Genomic DNA, 18,114 nt, shown 5'->3' with positions numbered 1-18,114 from the left:
TCCCTGACAATCCGTATTCTGTCCCTGACGCCCCTTGATCTGCCCCCGGCGTCCTGCCTGTGACATCTGTGACATCTATGATTTGTCCCTTTTCTGCCTCCGAGGCCCATTACTCGCCCCTTAAGGTCCACTTCCGTCCCCGATGCCCATTACGCTGCCCTGACATCCCTTGCACGGTCTCGTCGCCTCTGCCCCTGATGTTAATCACTCTGCCACCGACGTCCCTGACATGTCCCATGACGTCCACCTCCGCCTCTGATGCCCCTTCTCTGCTCCAGAAGTCCCTTACGTGGTCCCTGACTTTCATCTTCGTAACTGAAACCCATTGCTCGCCTCCCGTTGCCCCTTTCTTTACCGCTGCAGCTCCTGGCACTCTCTTTTCTGCCGCTGCAGCTCCTGATGCCCCATTTTCTGTCGCTGCAGCCCCTGACGCCCCCTTTCTCTGCCGCTGCAGCTGCTGACGCCCCCTTCTCTGCTGCTGCGGCTCCTGATGCCCCATTTTCTGTCGCTGCAGCTCCTGACGCCCCTTATCTGCTGCTGCAGCTCCTGACGTCCCCTCTTCTCCTCTGTAGCCCCTGAAGCCCCCTTCTCTGCTGCTGCAGGACCCGGGCTGGCCTTCATCGCGTACCCCAAGGCCGTATCAATGATGCCGCTGGCGCCGCTCTGGGCCGTGCTGTTCTTCTTCATGCTGCTCACGCTGGGACTGGACTCGCAGTTCGTGGCCGTCGAGGGCTTCGTCACCGCAATTGTCGACGTGTTTCCACAATACCTGAGGTAGGCGCGCCGGGCTGGCGTGTTCCCGGCGCACCACCGGTCATCGGGCGACACTGTCGCGATCTGACGAGGTCTCCCGGGCTGCCTGGGAGGCGTGTTGTGATCTGACGAGGTCTCCCGGACTGCCTGGGAGGCGTGATGTGCTCTGGCGGGATCTCCCGAGCGGTCTGGGAGGCGTGCCGTGCTCTGACGAGGTCTTCCGGGCGGCCTGAAAGGCGTGTTGTGATCTGGCGAGGTCTCCTGGGCTGCCTGGGAGGCGTGTTGTGATCTGGCGAGAACTCCCGGGCTGCCTGGGAGGCGTGTTGTGCTCTGGCAAGAACTCCCGGGCTGCCTGGGAGGCGTGTTGTGCCCTGGCGGGGTCTCCCGGGCTGCCTGGGAGGCGTGTTGTGCCCTGGCGGGGTCTCCCGGGCTGCCTGGGAGGCGTGCCGTGCCCTGACGAGGTCTTCCGGGCGGCCTGAAAGGCGTGTTGTGCTCGGGCGAGATCTCCCGGGCGGTCTGGGAGGCGTGCCGTGCTCTGGTGAGGTCTCCCAAGCTGCCTGGGAGGCGTGTTGTGCTCCGGCGGGGTCTCCCGGACTGCCTGGGAGGCGTGTTGTGATCTGGCGAGGTCTCCTGGGCTGCCTGGGAGGCGTGCTGTGATCTGGCAAGATCTCCCGGACGGTCTGGGAAACGCTCGTCAGCGTGGTATACGTATTTGCCACATGGCTTCTATCACATGCCATGCAGCCGTGATTGTGAATCGAAGCATGCGCTCATGGCGTAATTACGGCCATGCGAAGCCAGAGCCGGCGCTGGACAGAGCAGGCCAATGTCGACTGTGCTGGTGTGTGTGTTCCACGTCAGCCAGTAGCCAGCAGACCTGAGCGTGCTGGTGTGTGTTCCACGTCATCCAGTAGCCGGCAGACCTGAGCGTGCTGGTGTGTGTTCCACGTCAGCCAGAAACCGGCAGGCCTGAGCGTGCTGGTGTGTGTTCCACGTCAGCCAGTAGCCGGCAGACCTGAGCGTGCTGGTGTGTGTTCCACGTCAGCCAGTAGCCGGTAGACCTGAGCGTGCTGGTGTGCGTTCCACGTCAGCCAGTAGCTGGCAGACCTGAGCGTGCTGGTGTGTGTTCCACGTCAGCCAGTAGCCGGTAGACCTGAGCGCCGTCAGTGGATCTGGGTCCGTCTCAGATGCCGACTACAGCGTGCGCTGAGCTCGTTTGCCTCCGCGATGGAAGTCTGCTCACCCAAGTGAACGCCTATTTGGTGATAGCGGACGTTGATGATGGGCGAATCTGACGCCGCATATGTGTGTATATCTGCGTCAGATATGTGTGTACATATCTGACCCCAGATCTGTCTCTCTGGCAGATGGGTATGACCTCCCTGACTTTTGCCATGAATGCTGATCTACAAGTCGATTTACGCTTGCTATCCGAGGACTGCTAAATTGAAATGAAAAGAATGTTATAATTAAAACAGCTGCCAGAGACTACACGGGTTGAGGCTTTGGCGGCATTTGGTTACAATATTTGGTCTAGCTTAGTAATCACCTATGACGCTGTTATTGACTTTATTGCGTTTTATCAGACTTGTGTCTTGGAAAAACCAGGAGAATAGAGATTTAGTTAGGTATTCTGTCATTGTTTCAAGAAAGGCACGTTGCTGAAATATCAACCCAACCATATCTCTATTCTCCTGGTTTTTCCGAGGAATAAGGATGATACTACTGTGTTATCTATGTGACTGATGTTCCTCGCTAATGCACCGAACAAATTGCGTAATTTATTGCGCTTTGTTCATTGCTGATTATAAAACACCAGCAACCAAAAGTGTTTTAACTACAAATGCAAACAAAACCGGGAAATCAGCGTCAAATTCAGTTGCCACCTTGTCGTCTGGTAACCCTAGCGCCTTCTGCCAAACACTTGTTTTGGCCCTATTTTCATATGTCGTGGGACTTTTGGCTATTGTCCTTTTCGTCATATTGAACTCGAGTCGTAGCTTTGCGTTCGATGGAGTTTTTGCATTCATTCCCACTTCATTTCACCAAGCGAGCATGCTGCATGTCGAGGTCGCCACGGCGCCTCCCATTTCATCTATCTGCAACACCTCTCCACGCTCCGCTTCAGGGTCGGCAGGCGCCGGGAGCTGTTTATACTGGCGACGTCAGCAGTCAGCTTCCTTATTGGCCTGTTCCTGGTTACCAATGTAAGCTGACCAGCTGTCTGTGCCGCTCGCACTGAGGACACATCGCTTCTCTCGCCGCAGCCATACGTGACTATCGTCAAAGGCACTATCTGATATGTGGTAAAGAACACTACCTGATATATTGTGAAGAACACTACCTGCAATGTAGTGAAGAATATTACCACCCTGTACGGGTTTCGAAGTTGTTGGCTTCTTGCAGGACGCGCAGACATTGTGCATCGGGCTGAGAACGAGCAAAACCACTCTCTGACAAAGCTGCCGTAACTAAATCTGGCGACTGTGCGAGCTCGTTGAGGACATCATTGCTCCCTCCCCTAAGCAAATCCCGACATAAATGAGAACGCTGCTGTGTGGCTGCTGTTGCGTGCGGCGATGTTCCGTGATGGTGACTCAGACATATCGTAGTGACTAACATCAGGGGGTCGCCGCCAGCGCGGATGCTTTAGCGTCACGGGCTGCAGCGTCCGAACGTGCCTCTAACCAAGGCTGTCGTCTGAGCCGCATGGCGCTGACCCGCTGCGTCACAGGGCGGCGTCTACGTCTTCACCCTGTTCGACTACTACTCCGCCTCGGGCATGGTGCTGCTGTGGTTCTGCTTCTTCGAGTGCGTCGCCGTCGCTTGGGTGTACGGCTGCGGCCGGTTCTACGACAACATACAGATGATGACGGGCTCCCGACTGGGGCCCTGGCTGCGCATCTGCTGGACCTTCCTGACGCCGGCGCTGACAGCGGTGAGTCCTGGTGTCCTCAGCGGCGAGTCCTGGTGTCCTCAGCGGTGAGTCCTGGTGTCCTCAGCGGCGAGTCCCAATGCCCTCAGCGGTGAGTCCTGGTGTCCTCAGCGGCGATTCCTGGTGTCTTCAGCGATGAGTCTTAGTGTCCCCAGCGGTGAGTCATTGTGTTCTCAGCGGTGAGTCATGGTGTCCTCAGCGATGAGTCCTATTGTCCTCAGCGATGAGTCCTATTGTCTTCAGCAGCGAGTCCTAGTGTCCTCAGCGTTGAGTCCTTGCATCCTCAGCGGTGAGTCCTGGTGTCCCCAGCGGTGAGTCCTGGTGTCCTCAGCGGTGACTTCTGACGTTCTCAGCGGTGAGCCCTAGCGGGTCTTAACGCGCGAGTCAGGCGCAAACGACCGTGGCCCGAGCGAAGGTAAACCACCCACCGCCCTCAGCCAAGTCACGGCGAGTTCTGTCGAGGGCGCTACAGTCCGATACCACGCTAAGCGAGCCATCCCAAGTTTCTGCACAGATAATATCAGCACAGTCTCCACTGACAGCAGCCTTGCTTCTACCGCAAAAAAATAATTCACGATGTGAATGCTACATGCTAAAATTTACTCTACAAAAACGTATACCTGTTATTGCTTCCACAGCAACACTAATACAGTTTTTACTTATACGTGACATTACATGTGCTGCAAAAACTCATACACAACACGAGTACTATACGGCAAAACTTATCCCGTAGAAAACATATACCTGGCATTACTTATGTAGCGAAGACTTCTACAGTCTCAACTTTTCGCGACCTTGCCTGCACTGCAATAGCTCAGACACAGCACGATTGCTTCACGACCAAACTTTAACTGTAAAGGGTTATGCCCGTCACTACTTCTGCAGTAAAAGCCTATACAGTACTTACATGTACGTGGCATTACCTAAAATGGGTGTCATGTGACCTACCCAGTCGGCGCGCCCTAAAGCCCATATCATCATCATCATCATCATCATCGCGCTGCTTCTATTGCTAGGAGTTGCGCGTGACGTAAGTGTTTCACGAGAAAACTTCTCACTTAAAAATCCTATACCCTCTTTATGTCCACTGCAAAAACCCTTCTTGTGTATTCTTATAAAAGATATTACTTATAGTGTCATTACTTATGCACAACATTTGCACTGTACGACACAGGCATGCTTCACAAAATATGCCCGTCAGGGCGTGTGCACATAAACCAAGCCTCGCCAAAGAAACGAAAATATGGAAGGAGTGAACATATGGGAGCACGTGGACAGGTGAAATCAGCCTAACGCTGTTGGTATATTAGCGCTGCTGCAAATGTTGCAGTCAACTGATTCATGGTGGCAGGAGTTCTGCGTCGTAATGTGGTAAAACACGCTTGAGGAACAGGCAGGGAAAAGTAGCTAACCCGCCTCAACATACATAGAGCGTGTGGCTTGCCCAAACGTGGCAGCTTACAATCGCAGATGAAGGGAAGATATGGTATATTACTGAATGTTAAGCTCCACCTCCACGACTTGACATTAAACACACGCCCTTTGATGCTCACAAAAGCGCAGCAATATTTCTTCTGCAGTGACTTATTTCAGGCTTAAGTGCTACACTGGAAAACTAATGTCCAAACGCTTATACCTGACATTGGGATTCTGCCACTAAAACGACAACCTTTACTCATGCGCCATGCACGACAAATCCGCAAAAAAGGCAACGTATTCAATTAGTAATTTTTAATGGACACCACGAGCTTTTACTAGCAGCGTTGCTCAGTGGAGGTTCACTTGAAACCTGCAAATTACTCCTATATTTCTGCTAGATGTCCACGCATTTCGGACTCCAAATGTGGTTATGGAAGTAGAAGCAATATTCCGTATACGTACAGACTGCGTAGGGTTTTGCAGCATAAGTAATGACGGCCGTCAGTTTTTTAAGCAGGAATTTTATCGTGTGGCACTGACGTTGCATGGAAGTCATTGGAGCAGGACTAGGTAGGACTGCAGTGGTCATTGCAGTAGGACATGTTGTGTGTCAGTAATGACTGTAATAGTTTTTGCTGCATAACTAATTCTGGATGTAGGCTTTTAGTGTGTTATTCATCTACAGCACTTACGTCGCGTGTACGTCGTTGTAGAAGGATCAGTATCATGCATAAGTAACAACTGCGTAAGTTCTACGTTAGAAGTAACGACGGGTACAAGTTTGTGGAGCATACGCTCTGTCATGCAACACAAATGTTGTGTATGAGCATTGGTAGCGGAAGCACTATCGTGACAGTCTTATCGGAAGCTTTTGCTGTAGCACTTCACAGGCCGTGGAACCATCGCACACGGTCTCGCCTGCACGAGCGTCGATTTCCCCACAGAGTGAGCACCATTGCACGTACCGAATCACCAGGCCGCTGTTTGGTGGAGCCACCCAGTATAAATGTTTGCTCTGCACGATAAGCCCGGTATCTGGCGCCGCATGAAGGCTGGGAATGCTGCTCGGGCCCGGAAAAGACGTTTGCAAGCGACGTTGTTTAACACGCGCTCATCTTGCGAAGAAGATGATCTCCGAACGTTTTTCCACAAAAGCTTCCGCACGGTGCGGCGTAGCCACGCGTTACTTCGACCAGCTATAGCCAATTAAATAGCCGATCGTTTGGCGTTAAAAAGGTAGAAAAACGTTCTTGGGTCGCTGGCCTATGACAGATCAAAGATAGACCATGGCTGTCGCGAAGACAGTTCATAGGGAATCGTTCAATCGTATTCTTATCTTATTTTACGTTCAATCTTACGCGACGACGGAGTGTTGAAGTAGGCCATGCGTTCTTGTGGCGGTATCGTTTACAATTTAAGGGTTTAATTTTGGATTGCTGCTAATTCCACTCACCTTGGGCCAGGTATAAAGGCTAAGTTGATGTCAAATCCAACTTGCTTTTGACCAAGGACCTTGCTTTGTGGGGTGGTCTCTGACGCTCACTTGGAATTTCTTGACCACAGTGGGGTCGACCAATGTGTTATTTCAACTTCACAAGGGTCAAAAAGGGTAACCCACCTAGAATCACCCGATCAAACCTTTTTTTAGGAGCGAGCCGCCTAGCATAATCCCTTGAAGCTCATTGAAATTCAAACCCCTAGGTTTATGTTGACGTGAGCTTGTGAGAGTCAAAAACGGTCATTGACCTAAAATGAGCCTCCTTGGCATTTGGCTTAGTAAGGACGTGGAGGTTAAAAGTGATTGCATAAGGAGGAATGAGAAAACTTCCAACAACGATCTGGAGTTTGACCCGGAGACGTTATTTGCCCCAAGGTCATGAGTTATGGATCTCAAGGTCTTACAAAGATGGCCTCAAATACAATCCTGTTTATCCTGTCAATTTGGAACTTCTACATTTCCTAGTTACTGAGATATCAGGGGTGGGATAGAGAGAGAGAGAGAGAGAGGGAGAGAGAGAGGGAGAGAGAGAGAGAGAGAGATATATATATATATATATATATATATATATATATATATATATATATATATGGGAGGGGAATAGCCCTATCCCACCCGTGCGGTGTCGTATCAAACCGGTTGCCAGGGCGCGGGCTATAGGCAAAGTTCCACATTGAGCAATATTGAGCTCGGCATCAGGTTTGGCGAAACCAGTACACTTGCAGCTATTGTCATGTTTTCAGGTACAAAGGGCTGTTCTAGACTGCAAAATTGTCCTTTGTAGTACATATGCTCCGCAATGCGTCATCGTCAGATTGCCTCGGGGAGCGTTTGTATGACGCCAGAGGGGCTGCCCGACGGATCGTGCGAATTTGCTACCGTAGCGGAAAGGCTGACCCCCTTGTAGTATTTCAACAGTTCAGAGCTCCATATAAATGTGGAACACTCCCTTTATGTTGAGGGCAATGAGGCTGAGACAGGCATGCCGACGCGTTTTTAGAGTCCGACGTCTCAAGGATACCAGTCGCCCACGGTTTATGTAGTTTGCGACAGTTTGCCCATACTGGGAAATAATTAAGGAACATGCAGAAACAACGGTGCAGTTCACTTTTCAGCAGCACTATCACTCGCTGAGAGAAGTGCGGGAGTTGGCTTCGCGCTGCCAAATGTCTGGAAAGTGATGCAACCAAATTTCGCGAGTTTAAACAAAAACCGTTTTTTTCGCACGGCTGGCCTGCTCGAAAAGTTGCTGATCCGAGCTGGCCGTTTTAAAGAAAGGTAAATTCAGTGCACGAGTATGTGTTCATATACCAAATATCTTGTCGGTGAGCTGACCTGAATGACTGGATGAGAAACATAACTTAAAGGATAATATTTTTAAGGAAGCGTATCTTCACTATACGCTTTTATACACAAAAAACAAGGAGAATGATGGCGGCTGACCGAATCAGCAGATACTGCCGCGCAAAAAAAAACCAATGCCAGTTTATGGATGGGCTAGGGACGTGATCTGGCTAGTGCATGATGTGAACAGTGGTAGAGACACAGGACAACCCAGGAGAGATTCTAGCCAAGGTCGCTGTTACGCGTTGTTTAACATGCGACATGACTACATTTGATGAGCTTAAAATACTTTGACACGTTATAACCAGCATGACATGGTCACAAACTTAAAGATAATACTCCACGTTTGAAGATATGATGCAGACGTCAAGTATGGTAAAACAGGCGTACTTATAATATAATGTAATGCTTATAATAGTAATAAGGCTTACTTACTATTGGTATACTTTTGAGAACAAATATTGCTTTAGCCAACACAATATTTCTATTTAGTGAATGCGCCCCTCATGGTGTCATTGTTTGATGGAGCACTTATGTGTCGTTGAGGTGCTGCCAATTTGGCCGTGCGAAATAGCCTCCCCAACACTCACTTGCAGGTTGTAATCTCCCGAGAAGCGGCGGTGGCAATGCTCGAGCTGTTTGCTGAGACCAAACCAAATATCGTTATCTGCTCGTGTTTTGGCTGTTTCTTGTGATGTTCTTGCATGTTTGTCCGTGAGTTCAAGAGTCTTACTTGTTTTTGCATGCTCGGCTATTGCGCTGTTCTTAAGTTATTCGGTTACGTGTCTTATTTTCGTGATAGCTAGGACCCATTTTCAATTTTTTGTATTGTGTAGCGCAAAACGCGATTCGGGATTGCAACTTGCACGGTTTGTGCAATAGTGCTTGAGAGCCAATAGACGTCCGTTTTTGTTTTTGTTTTTAAATCGTGCGCCCAAATGCCACTTATGAACGACTTGACGACTTCATACTTCTGGGCTTAGAATGCCGCATTGCCGATGGGGTGGCAGAATTTGAATGGCATTTCTATGGCGTTACGCATGTTTGAATAACCTTGAAATAGTCTGCACGAATTAGTCTGCACAGCTTCTCAGATGTGTAGCTTAAAAGCTGGATAGTTTTGGGTCTTAAGAATGACAGAGCTTTTGCAATGCACCGAATGATGTACAAGATGGCTCGCTCAGTTCAAAACCCTATATAAAAGTGGAGCGCTGTCTTAAATGTTTTCGTTGCGATGCTCTCGTTTCGTTGCAATTTGTTTAGGTAACACGCTGCAGCCCCACCCCAGACTAAGAGGCAGTATAGGAGATGGGGAAAGTATGGAACTGGGTGAGAGGTTTACTCACTTTAAGCGGAAGGTGGTGATTACTTTCATGCTAGCAGAAGAGGATGCAATTGCACTTTTTTTTGCACAATTTTTTTGCACACAATTGCACAATTGCAATTGCACATTTTGATTGACCTCTTTCGCTGATGACACTGCGATTTCTTTCAAACGTGAAAGTATTGCGGAACTTCGAAACAATGCCAATGTATTTTTGCTTGCATTGGGTTCCTGGTTTAGTGTCAATTGTCTTTCACTTAAGGTATCAAAAACATTTGCACGGCATTATACTACCCTTTCTTCGCATTTCCAACTCAATATTCACATTAGCAACTCACCTATTGAACAGCAAAAAAAGCAATTACCTCGGTATGCTCATTGACAATTTTTTTTAAATTTACGCCTCACTTTTATTTCGTTTAAAGCATACTAAGTAGAAATATTGGAATAATTAGGAAGATTCGGCATCTTGCTGATAAAAGAACGTCAGGTATAGAACTATATAACACTATATAACACTTCAATTCCAATATTTAGCCATATAACACTTTAACTCTTCCTTTTATGAAAAATTGCTGCCTACTTTGGGTTTTCATTATGCTTTTCAACCAGTCAGGTTTGTAGTTTTGCAACAAAAGGTCTGAACATTTGAAAGGAAATGTGCATCCTCCACAAAGCTCAGAGCAAATCTTTAAACTGTACAAAATTTTCAAATTATCGGATATCGCTAAATCCCGAATGGTACTTGTCATTGCACAAATCTCGAAGTTCACAGCTTTCTGCATCATGCGATTCGCTATGCAAAGTCTACGATTCAAAGGAAATGCATATGAGGCGAGTAAAACACTTAGATCACCCATTATGTACTCGTAATTCTAGGCTACTTACTACATGTTGCCTTGGCTCTAAGATGTGGAGCGATGTCATGATTTCGTATTTCCCAAGAATAACTGATATCTCTGGATCAAAAACCATCGTCAAGGACATCATCCGCAAGGATTTCGTGAACACATATTAACGTAACTAAGATGGTTGAAGAGATTGCAAATTTGTTTCATGTAGGTAAGTAACTCCCTCCATACTTAACCTCCTTTATCCTCCATAATCACGTTTTGATTCAGCCATGTCCATACACTTGTACCCAAATGCATGGCGCTGGCTCTGGGTATTCCCCCAGCAACCAGCTCCGCTTGGATGGGCTCCCTTGAGTTCCAGCTCAAAACCCTGCCCAAAAATGACCAGATGATTGCCCCTCTGACCTGTGTGCCTGACAACCCGTATGGACATTGTAAATGAGTGGCAGTAGCTTATTCGGTGGTCTCTGACCTGTGTGACTGACAACCCGTATGAACACTGTAAATCAGTGGTAGTAGCTTATTTGGTGGTCTCTGACATGTGTGAATGACAGTCCGTACCAACACTGTAAATGAGTGGTTGTAGCTTATTCGGTGGTTATAGAGGGCTGTCACTAGCTGACTTTGGCTAACTTCTTTAAGTCTTTTCATGCATGGTTTGTCCTTGCCAATTACATAACACGATGCCTGCTGGGTCCGCACCACCCCTTCGCCTGTTGCTTTGTTTGTTCCTTTTTCCTACCCTGGTGTGCTGCGACTTGATGTAATGTTTTATGGTCTTAATGTACGGTTTATTTCGTCGCTGGAAGGGAGGGGTGCTCCTGGTTGCCTATTCTTGGGTAACGGCATAGACAAAAAACATGGGATATGTGCATCTTCCAGAACACGGTACTTTTAATGGTAAACCCCGCATCTTCACGGACGGTAAAGTGTCTAACTTATGTCCCGCGCCGTCAAGGTGAAGATAACGGATTTTCGTCAGAAAGTGTGGAGTACCAGGAAGACTCCTTGTTTTGGTGGGGTTCATTTGAAGAGTTGACTGTGAAATAAGATAAAATCACTTAAATGGTTCCTCCTGTGGGATTTCAAAACGGATAGCTGGTCTAGGACGAGCGGAGTCCACTTTAACCTAGATGCTTCTTTCAAAACAAATGTTACTGTTGTGCTAAGCTGGTCAGTGGCCTTATTTGACCTTTACAGGGTCAAAATGACCAAAACGCTTTGAAGGTATCTTCATATTTGAATTTCAATGAGCTTCAAGGTCTACGCCAGATAGCATGTTTCTCAACATAAAAGTTCGACTGCGGTGATTTTGGGTTAGTGGCTTCTCTTGACATTAATAAAGTCAAAAAGGAGTCTGTTGACTTCCCTGTAAACCAAAAAAATATACATTGGCGTCAAAGACTCCTCTAAAGGGAAGCTCATTTGTAAAAAATGTTTCCTTCAGGGCGTTCTCCTGTTCTCGCTGGTGCCAGTTTCGCGCCGTCTCCGGGCACCAGGTCCCCACTGGTTCCGCTCTCTGCCCCAGGGCATCTTCTTGTTCTCGCTGGTGACGCACTCCCTATCCCAGGCTATCTTCCTGTTCTCGCTGGTGACGCACTCTCTGCCCCAGGGCATCTTCCTGTTCTCGCTGGTAAAGCACTCTCTGCCCCAGGGTACCTTCCTGTTCTCGCTGCTGACGCACTCTCTGCCCCAGGGCACCTTCCTGTTCACGCTGGTGACGCACTCTCTGACCCAGGGCATCTTCTTGTTCTCGCTGGTGACGCACTCCCTGCCCCAGGGCATCTTCTTGTTCTCGCTGGTGACGCACCCTCTGCCCCAGGGCATCTTCTTGTTCACGCTGGTGACGCACTCTCTGCCCCAGGCCATCTTCCTGTTCTCGCTGGCGACGCACTCGCCGCTGCGGTACAACAGTTACGTGTATCCGGTCTGGGCCGACGGCCTGGGCTGGCTGCTGGCGCTGGTGTCCATCGTCATCATACCGCTGTACTTCTGCGCCCGCCTGCTGGCTGCCCCCGGCTCCCTGCGACAGGTGGGACTGGCGAGTGGAGGAGGCGCACGGGTGTGGACAACACGTTACCGCACAGGGTGTGGAGGGAGGCGAAGTGGGGAGGACGTCGAGTGTGGAGGGAGGCGAAGTGGGGAGGACGTCGAGCGTGGAGGGAGGCGAAGTGGGGAGGACGTCGAGTGTGGAGGGAGGCAAAGTGGGGAGGACGTCGAGTGTGGAGGGAGGCGAAGTGGGGAGGACGTCGAGTGTGGAGGGAGGCGAAGTGGGGAGGACGTCGAGTGTGGATGAAAGGGAAGGGGTGTGCAGTGCCGCTGTGTGGATGGAGGTACGGGATGTGAGGGGAGCAGGAGCGGTCGGAAGGCGAGGGGAGTGTGGAGGGAACGGAGTGTGGAGGGAACGGTAATAGGATGGGAGGTGTCCCGGCGCGGGTAGTGTGATAGAAGATTTCAGACAAGCAGGAGAGTGATCTCTAACGCAGACCTCTACGCGCTTGCTGAGCCTGGCTATTGCGTAAGCCCCGCCGTAGCCTTGACCCCAACCTTGGCCGTACCATCAGCGGTGGCAGCTGGTGACGACACCACTCCTGGAGCCGCACCAGCGCCGACCACAAGATAAACCGGACGTGGTGCTGCACCAGCTCGGCGTCTAGCCCGCCGCCCATCGGCGGCGGAGGAGAGGCAGGAAGACAGGAAGACGACAGGGGAGATCGGATTGCATTCCGTCTTCTCTGGACTGTGGGTCTGGCAGCCGTGGTGTAACTGCGCCGCGTAATTAATGAAAGCGCAATAAGTTTGGACTGTTTTGAAACAAAAGTGCAGGAATTCACGACGCAATTGTTCGTAAACATATGAACTAAAGTGTAGAGTTCCTATGGCGGAAATACGTACGCAAAGGTTTGTAAGCGCAGATTTGAATTATATAAAGTTCATGTCCAAGATATTCGCATACACGAAGTGCGTACACAACTGCTTGCAAGAAACCAAACTACGCAAATGTTGAAAGCCGATAAAGTTGGGTTTGCAGAAATGCCTACGCGAAGGTTCGTGAGTAGCGAAAGAAGCGGAAGCCGAGTTGGTAGAAGCGGACAGCCGTGGGTGCGCTCCTCTCGCCGAGAAGGCTGAAAATCAACCCTATGACGATGCATGAAGAGAACTGACTGCGGCATGGTGGATGATACTGCTATGGGGATTGTTCCAGGACTGTGGGGAGTATTCCAGGATCAGGGGGAGTGTTCCAGGACGATTGGGAATGTCCCGTGATCGGTCGACCGTTACGTTATCAGACGCGATTTACTGCTGAGGCCAGCTCTTAAATATTGCTGAAATCTAGTTTCGGGGGATATCCGACGTAGGAATTCGAGTGAGTGATTTCTAGCTTCGCCCGGCTCTTGGTCTCAAGATGATGCTGCCGGGTAATGTTGGTTTGGGTGCAAACGGGCGCCTAATCAAAGGTGATGCACCAAAGCGGGTCCAGCTGGTGGACCATTCTCCCTGGACGCATTTGCTGAACATAAGCAATCGCGTACCGGGTGCCACTGTCGCGTCTGCCCACTATCTGTCATTGACGCCAGCTGACTCGCCGCGTCCGTCAGCTGACGTCAGTGGCGCGCTCAGGGAGCGTCAGGCCGAGTCGTCGGCAGAGGCGGCGTCAGGGTTAGGAATAAAGGGGGAGCAAACCAAACTCGACTGGTGATCTGCAGTGAAACTTTCCTACACGTCTAGCCCCTCCATCGTGTCGTCAGGGTGACGGATAAAGGTGTAAAGGTAACCGGAGAATGAATATCTACATCCCAGCGAGTAGTGCACATCAACGCACGAAGTTTTGTTCCCGTGCCTTCTTCCATGACAAATTTTGCATAAACTTTGGGTCTTGACATCAGTGGTTTAAATACGAACCTTTGCTGACGTACTTCCGCCAAACGAACGTTGACCTTGAATAGAACTCTGGTCCGAAAAATTTGGTTCTAACCATCGCTTACGACCTTTCGACATGTGAACTTTTGCGCGCACGAACAGTTTTGTTATCAACTTTTCTTGGCGAATATAATGCAATACGATCTGCATCCAAATGCGCTGTTCCCATCGCCAACTTTTGCCGCTACGAAATTTATCCAGGCGCATTTTTCCACTCGCCAACTTTTGACGTGAAAACCTTGCGTTCTACGCTTTTTTCCGCCAAACCTTAGGCCGCGTACTGTATTCGATGAACAAATGTCATACGCATTTTTCTATGGGTACTTTTGTCCGTATTCCCGTTTAGACGTATCTGGATGTGAGTTTAGATGGATCGGGACTGGAGTTTAAGCAGACCTCGGCCGGAAACAGCATACTCGCACAGTCAACTCGTGCCGTCGCTGCCAACAGCGGATTTTCTGTAACGGCTTGTGACGGAGAAACAACAGCTGTCACCCACGATTTTGTGTTTTCTTCGTGTGCCAATTCTCACATGGACATGTCGCATTTGCTGGTGTGCTTCGAAGACGGCGATGTAACTTGTGAATCGACCAAAGCAGCCGCTCAAGTCGATTGTGAATCGACCAACCCAAACGGTCAAGTCGATTGCGTTCAGCCGTGGAGGACATAGAGTTCGTGACGTCACGCGAAACAGCAGAGATCGCTGTCGTCAGTGTATCGAGTCACATGCACGAGCCATCCGACCGCTGGGTGTATCGAGTCACATGCACAAGTCATGCGACCGCTGGGTGTATCGAGCCACATGCACAAATCATCCGATCGCTGGGTGTATCGAGTCACATGCACGATTCATCTGATCGCTGGGTGTATCGAGTCACATGCATAAGCCATCCGACCGCTGGGTGTATCGAGTCGCATGCACAAGTCATCCGACCGCTGGGTGTATCGAGTCACATGCACAAGTCATCCGACCGCCGGGGTATCGAGTCACATGCACAAGTCATCCGACCGCTGGGTGTGTCGAGCCACATGCACAAGTCATCCGATCGCTGGGTGTATCGAGTCACATGCACGATTCATCTGACCGCTGGGTGTATCGAGTCACATGCACAAGCCATCCGACCGCTGGGTGTATCGGGTCGCATGCACAAGTCATCCGACCGCTGGGTGTGTCGAGCCACATGCACAAGTCATCCGACCGCCGGGGTATCGAGTCACATGCACAAGTCATCCGACCGCCGGGTGTATCGAGCCACATGCACAAGTCATCCGACAGCCGGGGTATAGAGTCACATGCACAACTCATCCGACCGCTGGGTGTATCGAGTCACATGCACGAGCCATCCGACCGCTGGGTGTAACGAAGGGCGGTCAGCCCACGCTCGACGCCATCAAACGCCAGATGTCGCGGCGTTCGCTGCGCCGGGCTAACAGCGGTGTGTTGGTGTAAGTTTCACGACCATTGTCCGCGCCTCAGACGACAGATTCTCTATACCAGTAAAGATACTCTATACCATATACAGATACTCTATACCAGTAAAGATACTCTATACCATATACAGATACTCTATACCAGTAAAGATACTCTATACCATATACAGATACTCTATACCAGTAAAGATATTCTATACCATATACAGATACTGTATGCCAGTAAAGATACTCTATACCATATACAGATACTCTATACCAGTAAAGATACTCTATACCATATACAGATACTCTATACCAGTAAAGACACCTAGCGCAGCCCAGGAGAGAGCTGTTTGCTGCGGTAACAGTAGCCGCAGATTCTCATCTGAAAGGTAAGGACCGTTGCTGCAGGCTTGTGGTGGGCAAGGCCCCGCCGGAATCAGGTCAAGTAGCCTTCGGTGCATGTATGGGCACTAGAGCGATGAGATACAACGTGGCTGTGAAAGCTCCCAACATTTGAAGTCTGTGCATGCAAGTCTAATTTTGGGGTGGGAAGTGGCACGGTGTGAGAAATCTCGCTTACACGGCTTTCGCATTCTCTTTGAGGCAAGAGAAATGCGAAGGATGCAGGGCTTGTTACGCAGAGGGCTTAGTGTGGGTGGAATGGGTGCACTGTTCGCTCGGATGACGTCCAAAGGACAGCTGGGAACTGGCCAAAAGATTTCGGCGTGGCCCGCGTGGTCGTGGTGGGGAACTTCATGGGGCCAAAATGCCTGCTGCAGGCCCCTGTAACGGAGGGGTGGTAGACAAAAGTAATCAATGGACTGGACCGGCCAAACTTGGGTGGTGGGTTCAGTTAACGTACAACGAATCGCGTTCACCAACCAAGCACGATAGACACGAAGCCATTCAGGTTAAGCATTCCAGATGTATTTTTCTTAAAAACTCCGTGGAAGCTCAGCAATGTTGAAAACCCTAGGAAGCAAGGAGCCAATGGAACCGCGAAAGTCCAGATGGTCAGGACAATATGATAAAATATAAGCTGGCATTTCTTTGGCACTACCTGGGTAGAGATGTCTACAGATTTTTGCAGAAGCAACATATCCTCGGCTGGACCGGGCTGCTCTCACCCCATCAGTAGGGGTGAACGCTCTCCCATCATCAGTGTGCTGATCTGCTTTGAATGTTCTCATTTAGGTCTGAAAACATATGTCTGACCATTTTTGCCTAAAATTGCCTTTTAATCAACGCATTCGCTTGAAACACTGTCTCTCTACGCCCTGAAATTGGTGCCAATTGTGTGCCAAATTCTGAGCTATCTGGTCTATAACATAGCACATGTTGAAATCATGACAAGCATTCTATTCCCATGAGGAACGTGTTCAGTGCAACATTAACTGTAGTCTGGGACTCATCTAGTCTTGTTTGGTCCGGTGTGAAATTGCAAGGCCGAAATTTTGTAAAATGCAATATATCTAAGGTGTGGAGGTGAAAACCTAGTGATGGCAGTGTTGCTGCTTTTAATGTGGTGTTTTATTTCCGTTCTGTCAGATGCGGGATGAGGCTGCTAAAATAGAAATCACTCACCACATACAGTGCTTACAGGGATTTGAGCGCATCATTATACCTTTTTGCCATATGAAGCATGTTTTTGTGGCTGTACAGGGCGCTTAGAAAACAGCTTGGTCAGAGCCAAAACTGACTAGATGTTTGTCAATGTTTCAAAACCACTCACATCTAGTCAGCTTTGTCTCTGACCAGGGTGGTTCCCAAATGGGAAACACCCAGCATGGCTAAAAAACATGCATCATGCCGAACACAATATTGCTACATTGCAACGTGTGATTAAAATGAATTATTTGAAGACAAAATTAATTTAGAGATGAAATAAAACTGAAACAACTGTGCTTGACATGCTCAAACGCATACCAGTTTGAGGTGATGTCTCCATATTTGTTCCCACTTCCACTTACCAGCTATGGATAACTGTAGCATGCATTCAGAGGTTAAAGATAAAGATGTTTGTGTCTTTGCCCACTCCAAGACAAATATGGCCCACCAACCAATCAATCTGTATTCCCTCCGATAAGGATGTGTGTTTTTAGGAATGGCATGCAATATAGTTTTCGCATCCCTCACTGCGTGGGGATGTTCGCTGTTGCTGTTCACAAAGTAGGTCTGCTGCTTACCGTGCGCTGTCTTTTTCGGTTCTCCGTTGGCAGCAACTCAACGCCACGTCTTTCAGCCCATTATGCCGTGCCTGACCTACTCTTGTTTCCTGCCACCTAATGTTGATAATCGTGAGAACTTGAAGTTTGTCGCCTGTGCGCGCTGAGCAAGCCACTCGGGAAAGACACAAACCTCCACTATATGCCGAGAGCACGTGATATCAATTCGCAGTATGTGCTCTCCAGGTGGTAATGTGGACATGAAGGCGGACCTGATGCCCTTGTCACGTGCAAGTAAGGATCTCCCGAAGAACCCCGGTGGCCTGTTCCCACTGTCCTCTGCAGGCGAGGACCTCCTAAAGACCGACATTGTTGGCCCTGTCACTTGTGAGTGAGTGTCTTTTAAAGATTGCCAGGGGTTGTTGACCTTGTCACCTTGGGGATGTCTTGGTACGTTTGACACGCTGCTTCTTCTGTCCAAAAAC

The 18,114-nt window shown here is 49.5% G+C and overlaps 1 protein-coding gene across 1 annotated transcript in view; it reads left to right on the top strand.

Moving 5' to 3' along the window:
• The window catches only part of LOC119101686 (sodium- and chloride-dependent taurine transporter), a 34,721-nt gene extending 19,925 nt beyond the window's left edge, over window positions 1-14,796 (top strand). Inside the window, exons 9-13 of the mRNA XM_037225137.1 lie at window positions 603-774; window positions 2,882-2,960; window positions 3,488-3,691; window positions 11,992-12,159; window positions 12,692-14,796. Of these exons, the coding sequence (XP_037081032.1) occupies window positions 603-774; window positions 2,882-2,960; window positions 3,488-3,691; window positions 11,992-12,159; window positions 12,692-12,784 (716 nt within the window). The 3' untranslated portion in view covers window positions 12,785-14,796. The remainder of the gene's footprint in view (window positions 1-602; window positions 775-2,881; window positions 2,961-3,487; window positions 3,692-11,991; window positions 12,160-12,691) is intronic.
• The last annotated feature ends 3,318 nt before the right edge of the window (window positions 14,797-18,114 follow it).

Source organism: Pollicipes pollicipes, unplaced genomic scaffold (genome assembly GCF_011947565.3).
Source record: "Pollicipes pollicipes isolate AB1234 unplaced genomic scaffold, Ppol_2.1 Scaffold_1600;HRSCAF=1878_pilon_pilon_pilon, whole genome shotgun sequence".
Taxonomy (NCBI): domain Eukaryota; kingdom Metazoa; phylum Arthropoda; class Thecostraca; order Pollicipedomorpha; family Pollicipedidae; genus Pollicipes; species Pollicipes pollicipes.
The sequence above is the reverse complement of the archived record's forward strand: the minus strand, read 5'-3'. Positions and strand labels throughout refer to the sequence as shown.